The following is a 15345-nucleotide window of genomic DNA, read 5'->3' as shown; positions in this document are numbered from 1 at the left end:
AGCCCCGCCCCCGAGCTGGCGGCCAACGGGGTTACCGAGGAGACGGATGAGAATAGATAGCTTAAATCCGCAACTTCCTGTCGTGTACACCATTGACCGCCTGATGAATAAATGCGGAAAAAAAAAAACCCTAACAAAAAATATATTTATATATTTGTGGCATATTATTACTGAAAAAAAATCAGAAATCTGTCACAAATTTACAAGAGAAAAGGGATCAATATGAAAAGTTGGACTAATGGCGGCAACTTTGCGTTCAATGTTGTTGTTTTCGACTTGATTGTGAGAACAAAGATTTACAATCTTGATTAAAAAAAAAAATAGTAACACAAAAAGTAAGATGTCAGACATCGTAAAATAAAACGTCAAAAAAAAAAAAAAGAAAAAAAAAAAGAATACGTAGAATTAGCGAGTTTTCAGATCTTCACCAAAACTGAACACTTCACGCGAGAAACGTGCGCCACCCTGCTGGGAAATTTGGTCAACATCATTTTTTTTTAGTGAGCTAAAAAAAAAAAAAAAAAAAAAAAAAAAAAAATCGAAGCACATTGCGATTGGCCGGTTGACTGAAAATATTTTCAACAAATAAGCTAGCCCGGAAATTGGCCTCATTTTCGTAAAACTAGCATGACAGTTGATGAGCTGGTCTTGAGATTTTGGACGCTCGTTTGGAGCATATGAAAAGTTAACACGTTTAGCTAACGCGAGCTGCATTCATTTTTTTCAGTCTAGCGCAGAGTCTGATCAAAATGAGAAAATGTCGCAAAAACAAATGATCGTACGCGCGTCTACGTTCATTAGGTAGCCTGTAAGCTAGCTACAAAGCAACAAAATTCGCGATCGGGCATTTGACCGCATTGTCTCTGACGTCCACAAAGTTTAGCATTTCAATATTTCAATTAACAGAGATGATTTCAAAACGGTATCTTTCGCACTTGGGGGAGGTCACGTCGAGCTGGGTGCACTCGATAGATTTTGAGTCAGGTGTTTTTGTATTTTCCCATTCTACAATTTATAAAAAGATGGCAGCCAACGGCGGGAATAGCACCTCCATCTTAACGAGATGGCGGAATCGGATTTGAGCTGCTAGCTGGTTAGCGGCCGACGTAGCACCAGGGCCCGGTTTAAGCCCGCTGACGTTTAACCGGGTCCGCCTTTGAGCTGTCAATCAAGCTCGCAAGAACATGAAAACAAAAAAATATATATATCTTCAAATATGATATAGGATAGCTATTAATGGAAGGCTTTGAAATCCAAACAAAATCCGCTTTAATAATTTTTGTTAAATCCTGACATTTGTTGAAAAATAGATCTCTCCAACTATACTGCCGCCCACATTTTTATGTATTTATTTTTTGACAAAATTGCACTGAAGGAGCCCAAATATTTTTACTATTTTTATTGATTGTAAGCGATTTTAAAAACCGGCGTCCGCCCGAAGAGCCGTACGACAAATACTGAGTGAGACGTTTTCGTGGCGTAACGCAAAAAAAAAAAAAAAAAAAAATGTACAAATGTTTTGGGCTTCACGATATTTCGCCACCAACGAGCAAAAATGGAAAACAAAATACAGCTTCATCTAAATAATAATCATAATAAAAAAGCGAAAACAGTAACCTAATCAATTAAGTGCTTTTTTTCTAGCAAGCTAGGAAACCTCCAAAGTTTTTCCCGTTTTTTTTTTTCCCCCGTCTACAAATATTAATAAAAACGGAAGTGCCGCGCGTTTGGGTTGAGGCGCTCCTCCTTTGCGTTGCATGCCAGCGTCAAAATGCGCAAACAAAAAATAATGTTTTTCGGAGGAGGACCGCGGTACTTTTTACAGGAAGTTACTTGCGGCGTTTTCGGCTGTCGTTCGCGGTTTCCGTCCGAGAAGCAACGAGCGTAAACGCGGTCACGAAACTCGAACAGACGGAATGAATTTTTGGTTGCAAAGTTTTCACGTGAGATGAACAAAAAAAGTTGAAAATGACTTTGGGATTTTTTTTTTTTTTTTCCATTCAATACCTGATAAAAAAAAAAAAATATATTCAATTCCAACTTCCCAAGTTTGTTTTCCAAAATGTTCCCATTTTCTCTGAAATAAAAGTTATAAAACGACAAAATAAGAGATGAAGAGCGTGAAGCCAAATTTTGGTCTTTTCGGACATTTCTTCGATGCGACGCTGGCGATAAACTTTCGGGAAAAAAAAAATTGGTAAAAACGTAAAAGAAGAGATGACGTCACCTTGTTGATCCGCCGGTTGCCGGAATTTTTCTTCGAAATGCTCGTGAAAGTTTGTTTGACTGTCGGGTCGTTTCCGAGGTCTTTCCGGAATGTTTCGTGGCTCCGTTTGCAAAAGTCGGACATTGTGCTGGCGATAAACGTTATGTCCATTAAAATAAAATTAAAGATGTAAAAGAAGGAAAGAAAAAAATGATGATGTCGTTGCTCCAGATCTAGTTTTGAAAAAAAAAAAGTCAAACTTTGCTAAAAAGACAAAAATGTGCCAATGTTTGTCTAATTTGTCCCCCGCCCCCACCCAAAAAAGTTCATTTTTGGGGGACATTTTTCTTCACGAGTGACGTCCAAAAAAACGAAGGGGGCGATGTTGGATCTTGAAAAAAAAAAACATAAAACGAGATGACGACGTCATGATGTTCCTCCGTGCTCAAAAAAATTCCACAAATCCAAAGTTGCGTTTTTTTTTTCCTGTTTTGAAAACTTTACAAAAACACAAAAAGCAACGTTGGAAAAAGAAAGAAACCAACCGACCCCCATAATTGTGTCTATTTTTCTTCACAGTTTTTTTTTAGCTGCACTTTCCCCACAAAAGAGGGAACGACGGGGGAACGTCCTCGGTTGGCGCCACCTGCTGGAACGGAGGGATGTTGGCGTTGGGGTGGGGGCGGAGGCGGAGCTTGTCGGACAGTTGCCGTTTTTTGGATGTGAAGAGAGAACGCATGCAGAACGAGGCCCCTCCCCCATTTTGAGCTAGTCGGTAAATCTCTGGCAGGCCTTCTTCCAGCGGCAGGCGGTGCACCACATGTCGCGGTTCTCCATCCCGTACACTTTGCGACACTTCTTGCCTTCGCCGCGCACTTTACGACTGCAAAAAAAAAAAAAAAAAAATCATCATCAAAATATCACCGAAGATACTTTTTGTCATGTTTTTGGAGCAGAGAGAAGCGAGCGGACGGTACCTGAGGGCGGCCGTGGCTCTGGGCGGCGACGAGAGGACGGCGATGGTTTGGGAACGCTGCTCGGCGAAGCCCTGGCTCTTGCTGGGCGACACCTGCGGGGGGCGCACACGCTCAACATTGCGGCCAACCACAAAACGGCGCCGAGGCGGTGGTCTCAAACTGGCGGCCCGCGGGCCATTTTGTGGCAGATACTTCGAGTTTTAGATGAAAAAAAAAAAAAAACTAGGAGTGTTTGGCTTCACAGTTTTGAGGTCCCGGGTTCGATCCCAGATCCACTTATGTGAAGTTTGCATTTTCTCCCCAGTGCCTGCGTGGGTTTTCTCCGGGTGGGCAGTCCGGTTTCCTCCCACATCTCACAAACATTCATGAATTGGACACTCTAAATTGCCCCGAGGTGCGATTGCGAGTACGACTGTCTCTATGTGCCCCGTGATTGGCTGGTGACCAGTTCAGGCTGTAACCCCGCCTACCGCCCGTTGACAGCTGGGATACACTCCAGCGCTCCCCGCGGCCCTCGTGAGGATAAGCGGCTAAGAAAATGGACGAATGGATGCTTTGTTGGGCGGACTCAGTTTTCGTTTGCGCTCGCTCACCCGCCACTTCCTGTCACACCGCTCGCCATTGTGACGCTCGCGGGATCCTCGCCCAGCCCCGCGGTTGTTTGTGTGAGCGCGTTGATATTCGTGTGCATATTGTGTGCATTGATGTTTATGTTGGTGTGACAGTGTAAGTGGTGCTAGTGTGTGTTTGTGCGCACACGTGTGTGTTGCCCGACCGTGTTCCCGGTGAAGGTGACGGGCGGCGACTGCCAGGAGATGCTGAAGCCCGACCCGTTGGTGGGCGTGAAGCTGTACGAGGCCGCCAGGTTGGCGGCGCCGTTCGACGGGATGGACACCGGGGCCGTGGCCTAAGGGCGGCGGTCACACCGTCAAAACGGGGCACCCGTAAAAAAGCAGCAAGCTTTTTTTTTTTGTGGGCGTGGGGCATCCCTAACCTGATAGGCGTGGTCGGCGTGGATGAGGTAGAGCGCGCTGGGTGCAGAGCGGCTGAGCGGCGTGGCGCTGCCGGAGTGAGGCTCCTTGGTGCAGGGCGGCGGCAAGGGCGGCGGAAGCGGCCCGTGGGCGTCCGGCTGGGGCGGCGGCGGAGGCGGGGCCAGGACGGAGGGCGACGCGGGCGACATGCCGCTCAGGCCCTCGCCCGCGGCGTCCGTGTTGAGCTTGATCTCCGTGTAGTAGAAGTCCTCCTCGCCGTCACTGCAGTCGGAGTCGCAGCTTCGCCTGGAACAGGAGTTTAAAAAAAAAATGAGCAAACAGGAAATGATCTCACCAAACAGGAAGCGGGTGCATACCCCAGATGGATGGTGCGAATGTGCCTCTGGATACCGGCGGCGGTGCTCAGGACTTTGCCGCAGTTCTTCCACAGGCACTTGAACATCACCTTCATGGAGTTCTGCGCAAACATAATGCGGAGTAGCCGCGTGAGCGCCGCAAGCTAACTGGTAAGCTAAGCTAGGCTAGGCTAATATTAAGAAATCGCATTTTTGGAAGATGAACCGGTCGATGAGACTTCAGTGACAAACTCGTTTAGTCTCGTGTTTTTACTTGTTAGCCTCGTCGTCGGCATGTTGCGTGGCAAATGTAACAAAAAGACCGAACAGCTAAATCAATCACAGAGCAAAATGTTTATGACACTTTAACGTAGCCAGTTAGCACGTTAGCATTTTAGCTAACTTAGTTCAAGTGTCGTAAAGTAAAGTTAACTCGAACCCAAACTGTTTTCATCACCTTTTCTAGGTGGTGACCTCACCTTACGGATAAACCGCTTACTTGACGACTTAAAGATAACTTCAACAAAAATTCCGTTATTTACTGTTTTTAGCTGGTTAGCTTAACATTGTTGTTCGCATGCCGGGCCGGTAACGTGGCTGTCACGACCACCGATCCCCGCCCACCTTGCGCTTGCGCGGTATCGGCTCGTCAAAGAGGAGGCTGCTGCCGTCCGTCTCCTCCAGGCTGGGGTCCTCCAGCCCAGCGCCGGGGGGCGCCCCGCCGGGAACCCGGAAGGGCTTGAAGCTGTCTGCCGAGAGGGGCGGCGACGGCGTGGACGGATTGGAGTGGTCGCTGGGCGCCGACCAACTCCAGTAGCCACCCGATGAGCTGTTGCTGGACGGAGTGAAGGGACCCCCTGAGCCGTTCTCCTTCCATGAGCCGGTCAGGCCGTCTGAAGAGCAGGAGGAAAAACTTCATTTTTTCGCTGCTGTTTTGGTTAGCAACACAACATTATCGCTAACGATGCTAACGTAACGTAAAATAATACTGCACAGAGGTCTTGTTTCCAACCTGCGATAGTACCCCAAACTCCTGAGATGGTCGACTCCTGTTGCGCTTCCTTGAGACCGCTCAACTGATGCTACTGTTTCGGTTAGCAAAGGCTAACTTACCGCTGACTTTGACGGGGGGACTCCTGACCAGCGGGCTGGTGGAGAGGCTGGTGAGGACCATGGCTGCCGTCACCTTGTCCATGTCCACTTCCTCCTCCGACCGCCTGTAGGACAAAAAAAAAAAAAGATCATTATCGAAGTAAATTAGCAGCTAAAATGCTAACGTGCTAAGTGGCTAAAATGTCAATCCATATTTAGACATATCCCTGATGCGGACAACCGAGTGAAACGGTTAGCCTCCGAAGAGGAGCTCATTTAGCATTTACGACGAGCCGCCGGTGAGCTAGCGGGAATTACGCGCGTCTTCCACTTGTAAACAAGCGATTTCGGGACCTCTGGGGGACTTTGCGCGATTTGAATTTTGAGTTAGCCGAGATGATTGCTTGCGCGCACGTCAGCGTCGACTCCGCGATCCTCCGGGCGCGCCGTCGTTAATTACGCACTCGGACGCCGGCTCCCGCCGCTCGTTCATCACGTCCTAACCGGGGGTCGGCTAACGCGCGCGTCGCGCCGTTGCCGATCGCTTGCTGTCGCCGTGGGGACGTGAGAGTCACGTGACGGTGTCTCCCCCCCCCCCCCCCCCCCAAGGTGACCAGGAAGTGGAAGAGGAGGATGTTTTGTGTGTAAAGGTGCTCAGCAGTTTGATTGATGTGTGGCGTGTAATGACATCATCGTCAACATCAATTATGTGTGGGTGGGGGGAGGACAGAAAAATCAATTACACGGCAGCTAATGGATGCCTTTGTTGGACTTTTCTTTCCTGTCCTTTCATGTCCTCCTTTTGTCTCTCCCTTGTTTGTCTCCTGTCTGTAGAAAGTGACCCCCCCCCCCACCCCCCCGCCCCCCCGCACCTATCCTTGGTTCACATTTTGCTTACTACCGGGCTCCTTCTGTCACGCTCAAACGTGCCGTTAGATGACTAATGGGAATGTAGTCATTGGCGTCAAGGAAGTACATTGTTCAAAGGGTTTTGGAATCACAGGTATTTTTTGGGGGTGGCTTTTGGTCGCTTGCAGATGACGTGGGTTTACCTTTTCCTCTCCGTTAGCACCTCCTGTCTTCTTCCTCTCCTCTAGTTTTTTTCCCTACCTCCCCCCTTTGGTCTCCTCCTCTTTTTCCGCTCCTCCTTTCTTCCCCCTTGCCCTCCGACAGCCTGCCTCTTCCTTCCTCTTCGCTTACCTCCCTGACTATCTTCTTCCTCTCCTCCTCTTCACCCATCTCCACCCTCCTCCTCTCCTCACGCCTCCACCTTGCTTATTGTCCTCCATTCTCTCCTCCTCTCTTCCCGTATTTACTCTCTTCCTCTTGTCTCCTCTTTTAGCTCCTCCGCACTCCCCCTTTTTCCACGCCGGCAACTACCTTACCTTTTTCCTTTATTACTGTTTTCAGTCTCTTCTCCTCCCTCTGTTTCCCTCCATTCTTTCATCTCTCCCTCTCCTCCTCCTTTCTTGCATTCTCTACCATCCTCCTTTTCTCTCCTCCCTCTACTCTCCCCCTTTGTGTCCTCCCCTCTTAACTCCTCTTTCCACTTCACGCTTCGCATCTCTTCTTCTAACTGGGGGGGGAATCCTTCTCAAAACTAGCAAAAAAATGTTCAAATAAAAAAAAAACCTCCCTCAAGTACATGGAAAAACTGAAAAAAAAATGGAGCAAAGATGAATTGTCATAATAATATTCTTAAAACAAGTATTTTTGTCTCTGAAAAAATAATAATAATTACAGTAATATTTGTCTCCGCGAGAAATAAGATGGGCGGCACGGTGCCTCGGCTGGAAAGCTTTGACCTCACAGTTCCGAGGTTCCGGGTTCAATCCCGGAGCCGCCTGTGTGGAGTTTGCATGTGCCCTGCGATTGGATGGCGACCATTTCAGGGTGTACCCCGCCCCCTGCCCGTTGACAGCTGGGATAGGCTCCAGCACTCCCCACGACCCTCGTGAGGATAAGCGGCAAAGAAAATGGATGGATGGATGGAGCTAAAACGAATTGATTAATAATATTCTTAAAAGAAGTATTCTTGTCTCTGAAAAATAAGTCAAAAGAGTTCAAATAATGACAGCGATATTTTTCTCCACACGAAATAAGATTGAGAAGTTTTGCGGCGTATCTTTTCCTTGACCTTTGTCTCTCTCTCTTTTTTTTTTTTTTTCTTCAGACTTTCGCCACCCTCCCTCGTACACTTAAAGATGCGAGCAAAGAATGTTCAAAGGAGGTTCTGGATGGGAGGTCGATGCGTGTGCGAGCGCGCCACGACTGCTGCATTCCAAACAAAACGACGTGCGAGTGTGACGGCGGTGAAAAAGGAAAATGCGATTTTCTTTTTTGTTTCGAAAGTGGGTGTTGAGCGCCCCCCCGCGCGCGCCCGTCCGCTGTACGTTCGCGTCACGTATCACGGCCCCGTGTTTGCCCCTCGGCGACGCGACGCGAGCTCATGTGTCAAGGACGCAAAGACGTGATGAGATTGGATGCCACTGTGGAAAGGGGGGGTGGGGGGGGTGCGCGCATGATTTGGGGGTAATTTACACCAGTTGCACACCCAGATGGCCGCCACTGAAGTGAGTCACTTTATGATACGTGCACACACGTGTACACGTGTCTGCGTTTAAAAATCAGCAACACAATATCCTAATCTGTCATAGACATTGAATACAGAGTACAGAATTCCATCGATACATTTTCTTTGCCGCTTATCCTCACGAGAATTGCGGGAGTGCTGGAGCCTATCCCAGCTGTCAGCGGGCAGGATGCGGGGTACGCCCTGAACTGGTTGCCAGCCAATCGCAGGGCACATGGAGACAAACAACCAATCACACTCACACCACGGGTCAATTGAAAGTGTCCAATTAATGTTGCATCTTTTTGGGATGTGGGAGGAAACCGGCGCGCCCACCCGGAGGAAACCCACGCAGGCGCGGGGAGAACATGCAAACTCCACATAGGGATCGAACCCGCCACCTCAGAACTGTGAGGCCAACGTTTTCCAGCTGAACCACCGTGTCGCCAGAGTACAGAATTGATTTTAAAAATAATAGGAAAAAAAATGTGCTTGAGAAACTATGCCGGGTAACAAGTGACCACGATGGGGGAAAAAAAAATTAGACCAGTGATTGAAAAATGAGGATCTAACATGGAAAACCTTCACAGACTCATCATTTTTTTTTAAAAATTATATTAAATACAAAGTATGGAACTACTCTGAAATTAATATGTATGTATAAACATATATATCATATCATGCCATATTGGCGGGAAAATGTTTCTGCTGGCTCTAAAAATTGATATTCTGACCAGCAGCAAGTGAGCACCCAAGTTGATCACTGACTTAAAAATGAGCAAATGAACGTGGGAAGCTTCAATATCATGTTTTCAAATTTATATTCAAAACGGCGTGAGGGGATTATTTTCGAAAGTAAAGTTCAACATGTCCTTTTTCCAACTCAAAAATAATGCGGTTGAGGAACTGCTGAGCAACAAATGAGCCTGTAAAGTCTGTTGTTCGTTAAAATGTCGTTTTCAAAGCATTTCCACCAAGAAATCGAAGCTTGGATCAGCTTCCTGCGCAGTTTTTTGCCGTTTTCATTATGAACTCTGCGGAGGGTGGAACCAAACACGCCGCTGATCGTTGATTGGCCGAGGGAGAATTGTCACTTGAATGTTGACAGTCGCATGTACGAATCCTTGTGACTAGTATCCTTGAGTGTCCCGCTGCGTGGAAACTGGCTTAGCCCTGGTATTTAGCTACCCCGTATAAAAAACAAAATGGAACATTCCTGATGTGTCCCCCCCCACCTCCCTTGAAACTGGCCCCAACTAAACTTCGCGAGGTCACCCTCAGTGCACGCAAACAGCCGGGAAAAGAAATCCAGGTGTCTTTGGTTTCCAAGTCGGCCTCACGGTGATCAATCATCGGTAATGAAGGCCACTGACCGCCGTGCTGGATTACAGGAATGACCCCAGAAACACAAAACGCAAAGCGCCGCTCACCCCTACGGTTGGCGAGCCCGACTGTCTTCTTCCCCGCATCTCGCCGACATTCCCGCCCACGCGGCCCAGCCTCTTCTTCGGCTGCGGTGGGAGGCCGAAAGGGGGTCTACGCCTTCATTACAGCCGCTCGGCTATGACGCCTACTTCCTGTGCTTTACGGGGGGGGGGGGGGGGGGGGGGGTTGGAAAAGAACTCCCTATTTTTGAATCATCCATTTCAGTCTCCCCGCATAACCCAAATAAAGATGTATAAATAAATGTGTTTACTCGATATGAAAAATAGCACTCTAATGTTTAACCTTACAAAAAAAAAAAAAACATACAGTAAACAAGCACATGACCTTTAAGGCAAGGTCATGTGCTCGTTTTAAATACATATTGCGCAGTCTTTGTTTTAGCATCACATTGATCGCGAAAAGCTGCGTCTGTTGGACTTCCTGTGAGGAATTGGGTGACAAGCGTGGGGGCGCGCGCCAGGTTGTAAACAGGTGCGGCCGGCAGCTGCGGGGCCGAAGTCGGCGCCGCACGTGGACGCCAGCGACCGCGTTTCCGCCGTCCGAGGTCGTGTCGGGCCACCGATAGATGAAGATCATTGCGTCAAATGATCCCAAAGTTTGGATGTCCGCACCCTTTCCTCCTACATTTCTCTAATATTGCACAATTTCAAAAAAATCACCGGAAGACGGAGAGCACACAAAGTCAACTGCAATACAGCGAGGGATGACAGTACTAGTCTGCAAAGTTTGACACCCGATACTCCCTTTTCCCCCCGTACAAAGTACTTCACACTAACGATCCGATCACGAGATGCCTCGTTTCCGATAATACGCCACTTTTTTTTTTGGTTTGCGCGTACAAGAAAAAGTTGCGGCGAAATAAAGGGTCTTTGTATTCGAACCGGATCGGGATATTTCCTGGGGGCACATCTGTTCCAGGAGACACACAACAATCAAAGACTTGCGTCATGGTTGCAGTCATAACATATGCGCTGGCCCGCAGCCACGGCGGACGTTCCGCGACGTCCTCGTGACTCCTGACTTCCGGAGTTTCCCTTTCGTAGACTTTAATCGAGGTAAACAAAACCGTTGCCGATTTGGCCGTTACGCCGCGTTGAATATTAAAGAACATTCCTACGAAGAGACCGCGTAAACAACACTTAGCGGTTCCGTTCGACGTAACGCTCGCCTCCAATGAGTGCAACAGGGTGTGGCGCGCATTAGCTGGGCGCCGCGCCAAAGAACTCGCGAGTGCGTACGCGCGCGAGGGCCGCCTGCCAAAACGAGCGCGACTGCCGGCCGACGGCGACGCCGGCGCAAATCGGCAGAAAGTGTGTCACGCGCACGTTAGCCTCGCTTTTTGTCCCGTTTCTGCCTCTCGCGGCGGACGTCTCGGGGCTCCGTGCGACAAAAGACGAATAGATAAAATGAAGATGTCGAGCGTCTCCTTGGGTTAGCTTGTTTAGCTGCACGGGACGCCAAAACACCCCAAAGTGGCTGACTTCCAGTTTCTGCTCCGTCACGGCTTCTTGAGACTTATTTTCGAGCTCTGCTCGTGATGGGACACGCCTACCGAATTTCACACAGCCTTCGGGGGCCTTTTTTTGTTGTTTTGGATCGTCGCGTATGACGCTGTGGCCCATTTTTATGAATGGATCAGCACCGAAATCGAATCGATATGTATGCAAAAATATGCTAGTGCATGTTCGTGCGTTGGAAGGAAGTGACAGGGATGGCAAATTTACGTGTGGATGCGTGCGACAGTTTGATGCGCAGAACGCAAACTCACTTCAGCACATAAAGGAGACCCCTTGAGCACGCCAGGTAGGGGGGAAATGATCATCTGCTCTCTTCGTTGTGCTTCACCTTGAGATGATTGACATAACGCGCACACGACTGCCGCGGTGTGCGCTTGTGTGTGCCCTACATATCCACGATGCATTGGGGTGCCTTCGTTTTACCTCCTACGGGCCAAATAAAGACACGTGGATGTCCTACATGTGGCGTGTTGGATGTCTTACATGGCGGCTTGCCTCTGCCATAACTACACACGATGGAGGGGGGGGGGGCGTCATTTTTGTCCATCGGAGCAGCAGGTGATGATAAAAACAATCAAGCGGCGTTGAAATTTCCCCTGGACGCCGTTTCGGACGAGGCACATCAAACAAAGGGAGAGGCGATGACAATCGCGTCGACCTTTCGGGCAGATCAGTAAATAAACGCCCCCCACCCCCCCTCCCAACCAATACGCCCGCCTAATGCCGTAAACCGGTTTTCATTTAGGACGAGGCACGCTCGATCCATACGCGGCGGCGGCGAGCTAAACAAAGAGAAGATGCTCAGCGGAGCGAGTAAACGAAGAGGCTAAACGTGCTCGGCTCCGTAGGTAAATACGAGAGGAAGTGCGCACACCCCCCACTCCCCCACCCCACCCCCCGGCCCCCGCACTCCCGCTTCATATCGTCCTTTGTCCGCCGTGGCTCGATGTTAAAGAATGACTGGCAAAGACGCGAACGGGAGGTTTTATGCTTATGTAAACAGATGAAAAATGATGTCGCGCCATCCCGTACTTGCTAAATTTGCATTTACGGCAATGTGTGAATCCACTGCGGTTATTTTTTCTCTTTTTGGAGCAGTCTGTAAAAAGTTCTTCGTCATGACACGACAAACAAAACACGTAGTTTGCACAGATGGCGCTGTTGCGGATCCAAACTTTTGTTGACATTTTGTCTGTTTCCTTTAAAGACAACATATTCCTAACCAAAGTTCATTTTTCATGTATTCAACTTCTCAGTGTTTTAGAACAATGTCTCATTTTTTTTTTTTACATTAGAGACATCGGATGAAATATTACAGTACAACCAGGTACATTTTTGACAAAACTGTCATCAATTTCACTCAGTAATGAAGACCTGGTTTTAAATTTTTTTTTTTTTTGGAAAAATCATGAAAACTACTCAAGTGTCATATTTGGAGGTAAATTTGGACACATTCCTTCGCGTAATGGACATTTCTGCGCATCAGTGAGCCTCGGCTTAGCTACGCGTCACACCGGGGGTGACCAATGCGGCATGCGGCTGTCCGCGGTGATGCGCTTTCGGCGCCACGACCCGCCGATTAAGCCGCACGCACGCGCCCGCGCGCACACAAACACACACGTGCACACGCAAAACCTTTTATCGCTGCCGCCCTCGATTTTCAACCTCGGCTGTACGTCGCAGCCCTGGACGAAGCGGACCCCATTTCCCAATTACACTTCCAAATATGTACGTGTGTGTGTTTGCTGAAGGCGCTGACCGCGGTGATGGATTTGATGGAGGGCGTTATAAACTGACCCATCAGCGGGTGCCGTCGCCTCCCGTTAGGGCAAAGAATCCGCGTCAAGTGCGGCGAAAGGCCTTTGACTCGGTACCTCCGTGAGCGACGCCCCTCCGCCTCGTCCCTCTCATTTGAGTCTCACTTTATGTGCCGTTATTCACCTTTACTCATCCGCAAATCCTCCGCTCGGATCCCTTTGAGCACGGCGAGTTGGTCAACAATCGTTTCTGGGCTAGCTAAGCTAATCACTTTTTGGAGTTAGCGAAAGACGGGCATTTTCCCCCAACTTTGGACAAAATTTCCGACCAAACACAAACAGGACGTTGCCTGTGCGCAAAGGTCGAGGAACAAGGACCGGATGCAAATGGTGAAAATCTGCCATAGACATGGCTCTGGCCGGCAATAAACAGAGCACAGATTTCATTGTTGTCTGCGATGCCCTAGCGGTGGTGTAGACTAACACCTGGTTCAGGTCTGTGTTTGGTACAAACAGACAAAATGACCGACCTCCACCGTGACCAATCATGTGATGTTTACAGGTACGTAGACCGGCCGTTCCGACGAAAAGTAGCGCACGTTACACACCGGATCGGAAACGGTCACGTCACAACGCGGCACGACACGCAAAGAAAAAGTATGCATTTAAACGCGGATTATGTCCGGGATGCAACAATTTGTCAGCCTAACAATATGGGGGGGGGGGGGGTGTTTGCGATGACACTATTAATCATTCCGATTGACACGTTTGTATAAATAATTACAAGCGAGCACGTGTGGGAGAGCGCGGCGGGGGAGACGCGCGGCGGCGCATGCAAATGAGCGCGTATACCATTAAGCGGCGCTTTATCGCATGCGAGGCACGTGGCGGTGCCACCGACGATTGTGCGCCGCCGGTACACGAGACAGGACAAAGAAAGCGAGGGAGGGAGGGAGAGAAAGACAGAACGAGAGAGAGAGAGAGAGAGAGAGAGTGGGAGAGGGGGAGGAGATGAGATGGAGAAGATTGAAGCAAGGAGAGGGCGAACGGCAGGCGGGCGGAGAGGTGGAAGATGTTGTTAGCGAAGGAGAAACGACGGAGGACCACGAAGACCGACGGCGAAAACGACACAACGGGGAGGATGTGCAACAAAAAAAAAAAAAAAAAACTGACGCGGGCTGTTGCAGGAGGTTGCCGCCCAACACACTGTTTGCAAGGGCTCTGGGCTAACTTTTTCGACCAGGAGGCCATCGGTTCCGAACGCAAAATCGTCGGGACAAAATAGAGTGGGATCACAGTATTGCAACTCATCCATCTGTCCCTTTTCTTAGCCGCTTATCCTCACAATGGTCGCGTCGCGGGGAGTGCTGGAGCCTACCCCAGCTGCCAACTGTACACCCTCAACTGGTTGCCAGCCAATCGCAGGGCACATCGAGACAAACAGCCGCACTCACAATCACACCGAGGGTCAATTTAGAGTGTCCAATTAATGTTGCACGTTTTTGGGATGTGCGAGGAAATCCACGCAAGCACAGGGAGAACACGCAAACTCCACACAGGGGAAGCGGGCAAGATCGAACCCATGTCCTCAGACCTGTGAGGCCAACGCTTTAACACCTGATCCACCGTGCCGCCAGTATTGCAATTACTATACTGAAAAGTATTATTATGACATGTTGAGCTGAACAAAAAACCACGGCCAGCAACTGAGACGAGCACAGCTTTTGCGTTGAAGACAAAGATTAGGTGGCGACGGGTCGAGTGCAAGAAGAGAGTCCTCCTCTTTCTTTTGGTGGATTTGGTCCTTATATTGTCACCCAACACAAAATTCAGCGAAGTCTGGAAATCTCAGTGAAAATGCTGGAAAATAGTTAACGCAACTTTGGGCAACTTTGCTTTGGAAATGGCTGCTAGTGAATGAGTACAGGATGCTAACTTTGCGTTCCATGACTCACGTGTCACCTTTTAATGCTTATCATTTTTTGAATTGTAACAGTGACTACTTGCTGAAAACAAAAAGCACACTCACGTTGTGTGTTTTCCATCCAAATGTCCGCTAAAACTATTGCTTGACTACAGCATTAGCGTAGATTAGCGACCATCATAAAGCGGAGAGAAAAAAATATCTCCGTTGCTAACTGCTAACAGCGAAGTTCTGATTCTAGAAAGAAAATAACAGAGGCCTCTTTTACGGGCCGAGAGGGAGCGAGTGATGGTAAACACATCCATTTTGGGCTCCCGGCCTGTCAGAGCTCGCGCACACACAAAGTTGGGATGCGAGCCCTCGGTTTTGGCAGGACATCGCACCCCCGCCTGATCCAAACCCCACAAACGGCTCTGCGCAGACCGTGTCCTGATCCGAGCGGCGTCGGGTTCGGCCAGCCGCGGCCCCGAATCAAAACAATAACAAGCCCGTCGGCCGCTGATTAGGCGACCGAGGCCCGCGTTGTT

At 49.0% G+C, this 15345-nt stretch overlaps 1 protein-coding gene across 3 annotated transcripts in view; it reads right to left on the bottom strand.

Moving 5' to 3' along the window:
* Window positions 1–567: 567 nt before the first annotated feature.
* The window catches only part of znf704 (zinc finger protein 704), a 28659-nt gene continuing 13881 nt past the window's right edge, over window positions 568–15345 (bottom strand). Inside the window, exons 3-9 of one of the 3 annotated variants that reach the window (XM_061820698.1) lie at window positions 5624–5727; window positions 5135–5403; window positions 4532–4632; window positions 4178–4460; window positions 3941–4090; window positions 3184–3275; window positions 568–3089 (exon numbers count right to left, since the gene is read on the bottom strand). In XM_061820698.1, coding sequence (XP_061676682.1) covers window positions 2975–3089; window positions 3184–3275; window positions 3941–4090; window positions 4178–4460; window positions 4532–4632; window positions 5135–5403; window positions 5624–5727 — 1114 coding nt within the window. In that variant the 3' untranslated portion in view covers window positions 568–2974. The remainder of the gene's footprint in view (window positions 3090–3183; window positions 3276–3940; window positions 4091–4177; window positions 4461–4531; window positions 4633–5134; window positions 5404–5623; window positions 5728–15345) is intronic. The other 2 variants (XM_061820705.1, XM_061820713.1) reach the window with 2 other exon arrangements.

The sequence above is a fragment of the Syngnathoides biaculeatus genome, chromosome 1 (genome assembly GCF_019802595.1).
Source record: "Syngnathoides biaculeatus isolate LvHL_M chromosome 1, ASM1980259v1, whole genome shotgun sequence".
NCBI lineage: Eukaryota > Metazoa > Chordata > Actinopteri > Syngnathiformes > Syngnathidae > Syngnathoides > Syngnathoides biaculeatus.
The sequence above is the reverse complement of the archived record's forward strand: the minus strand, read 5'-3'. Positions and strand labels throughout refer to the sequence as shown.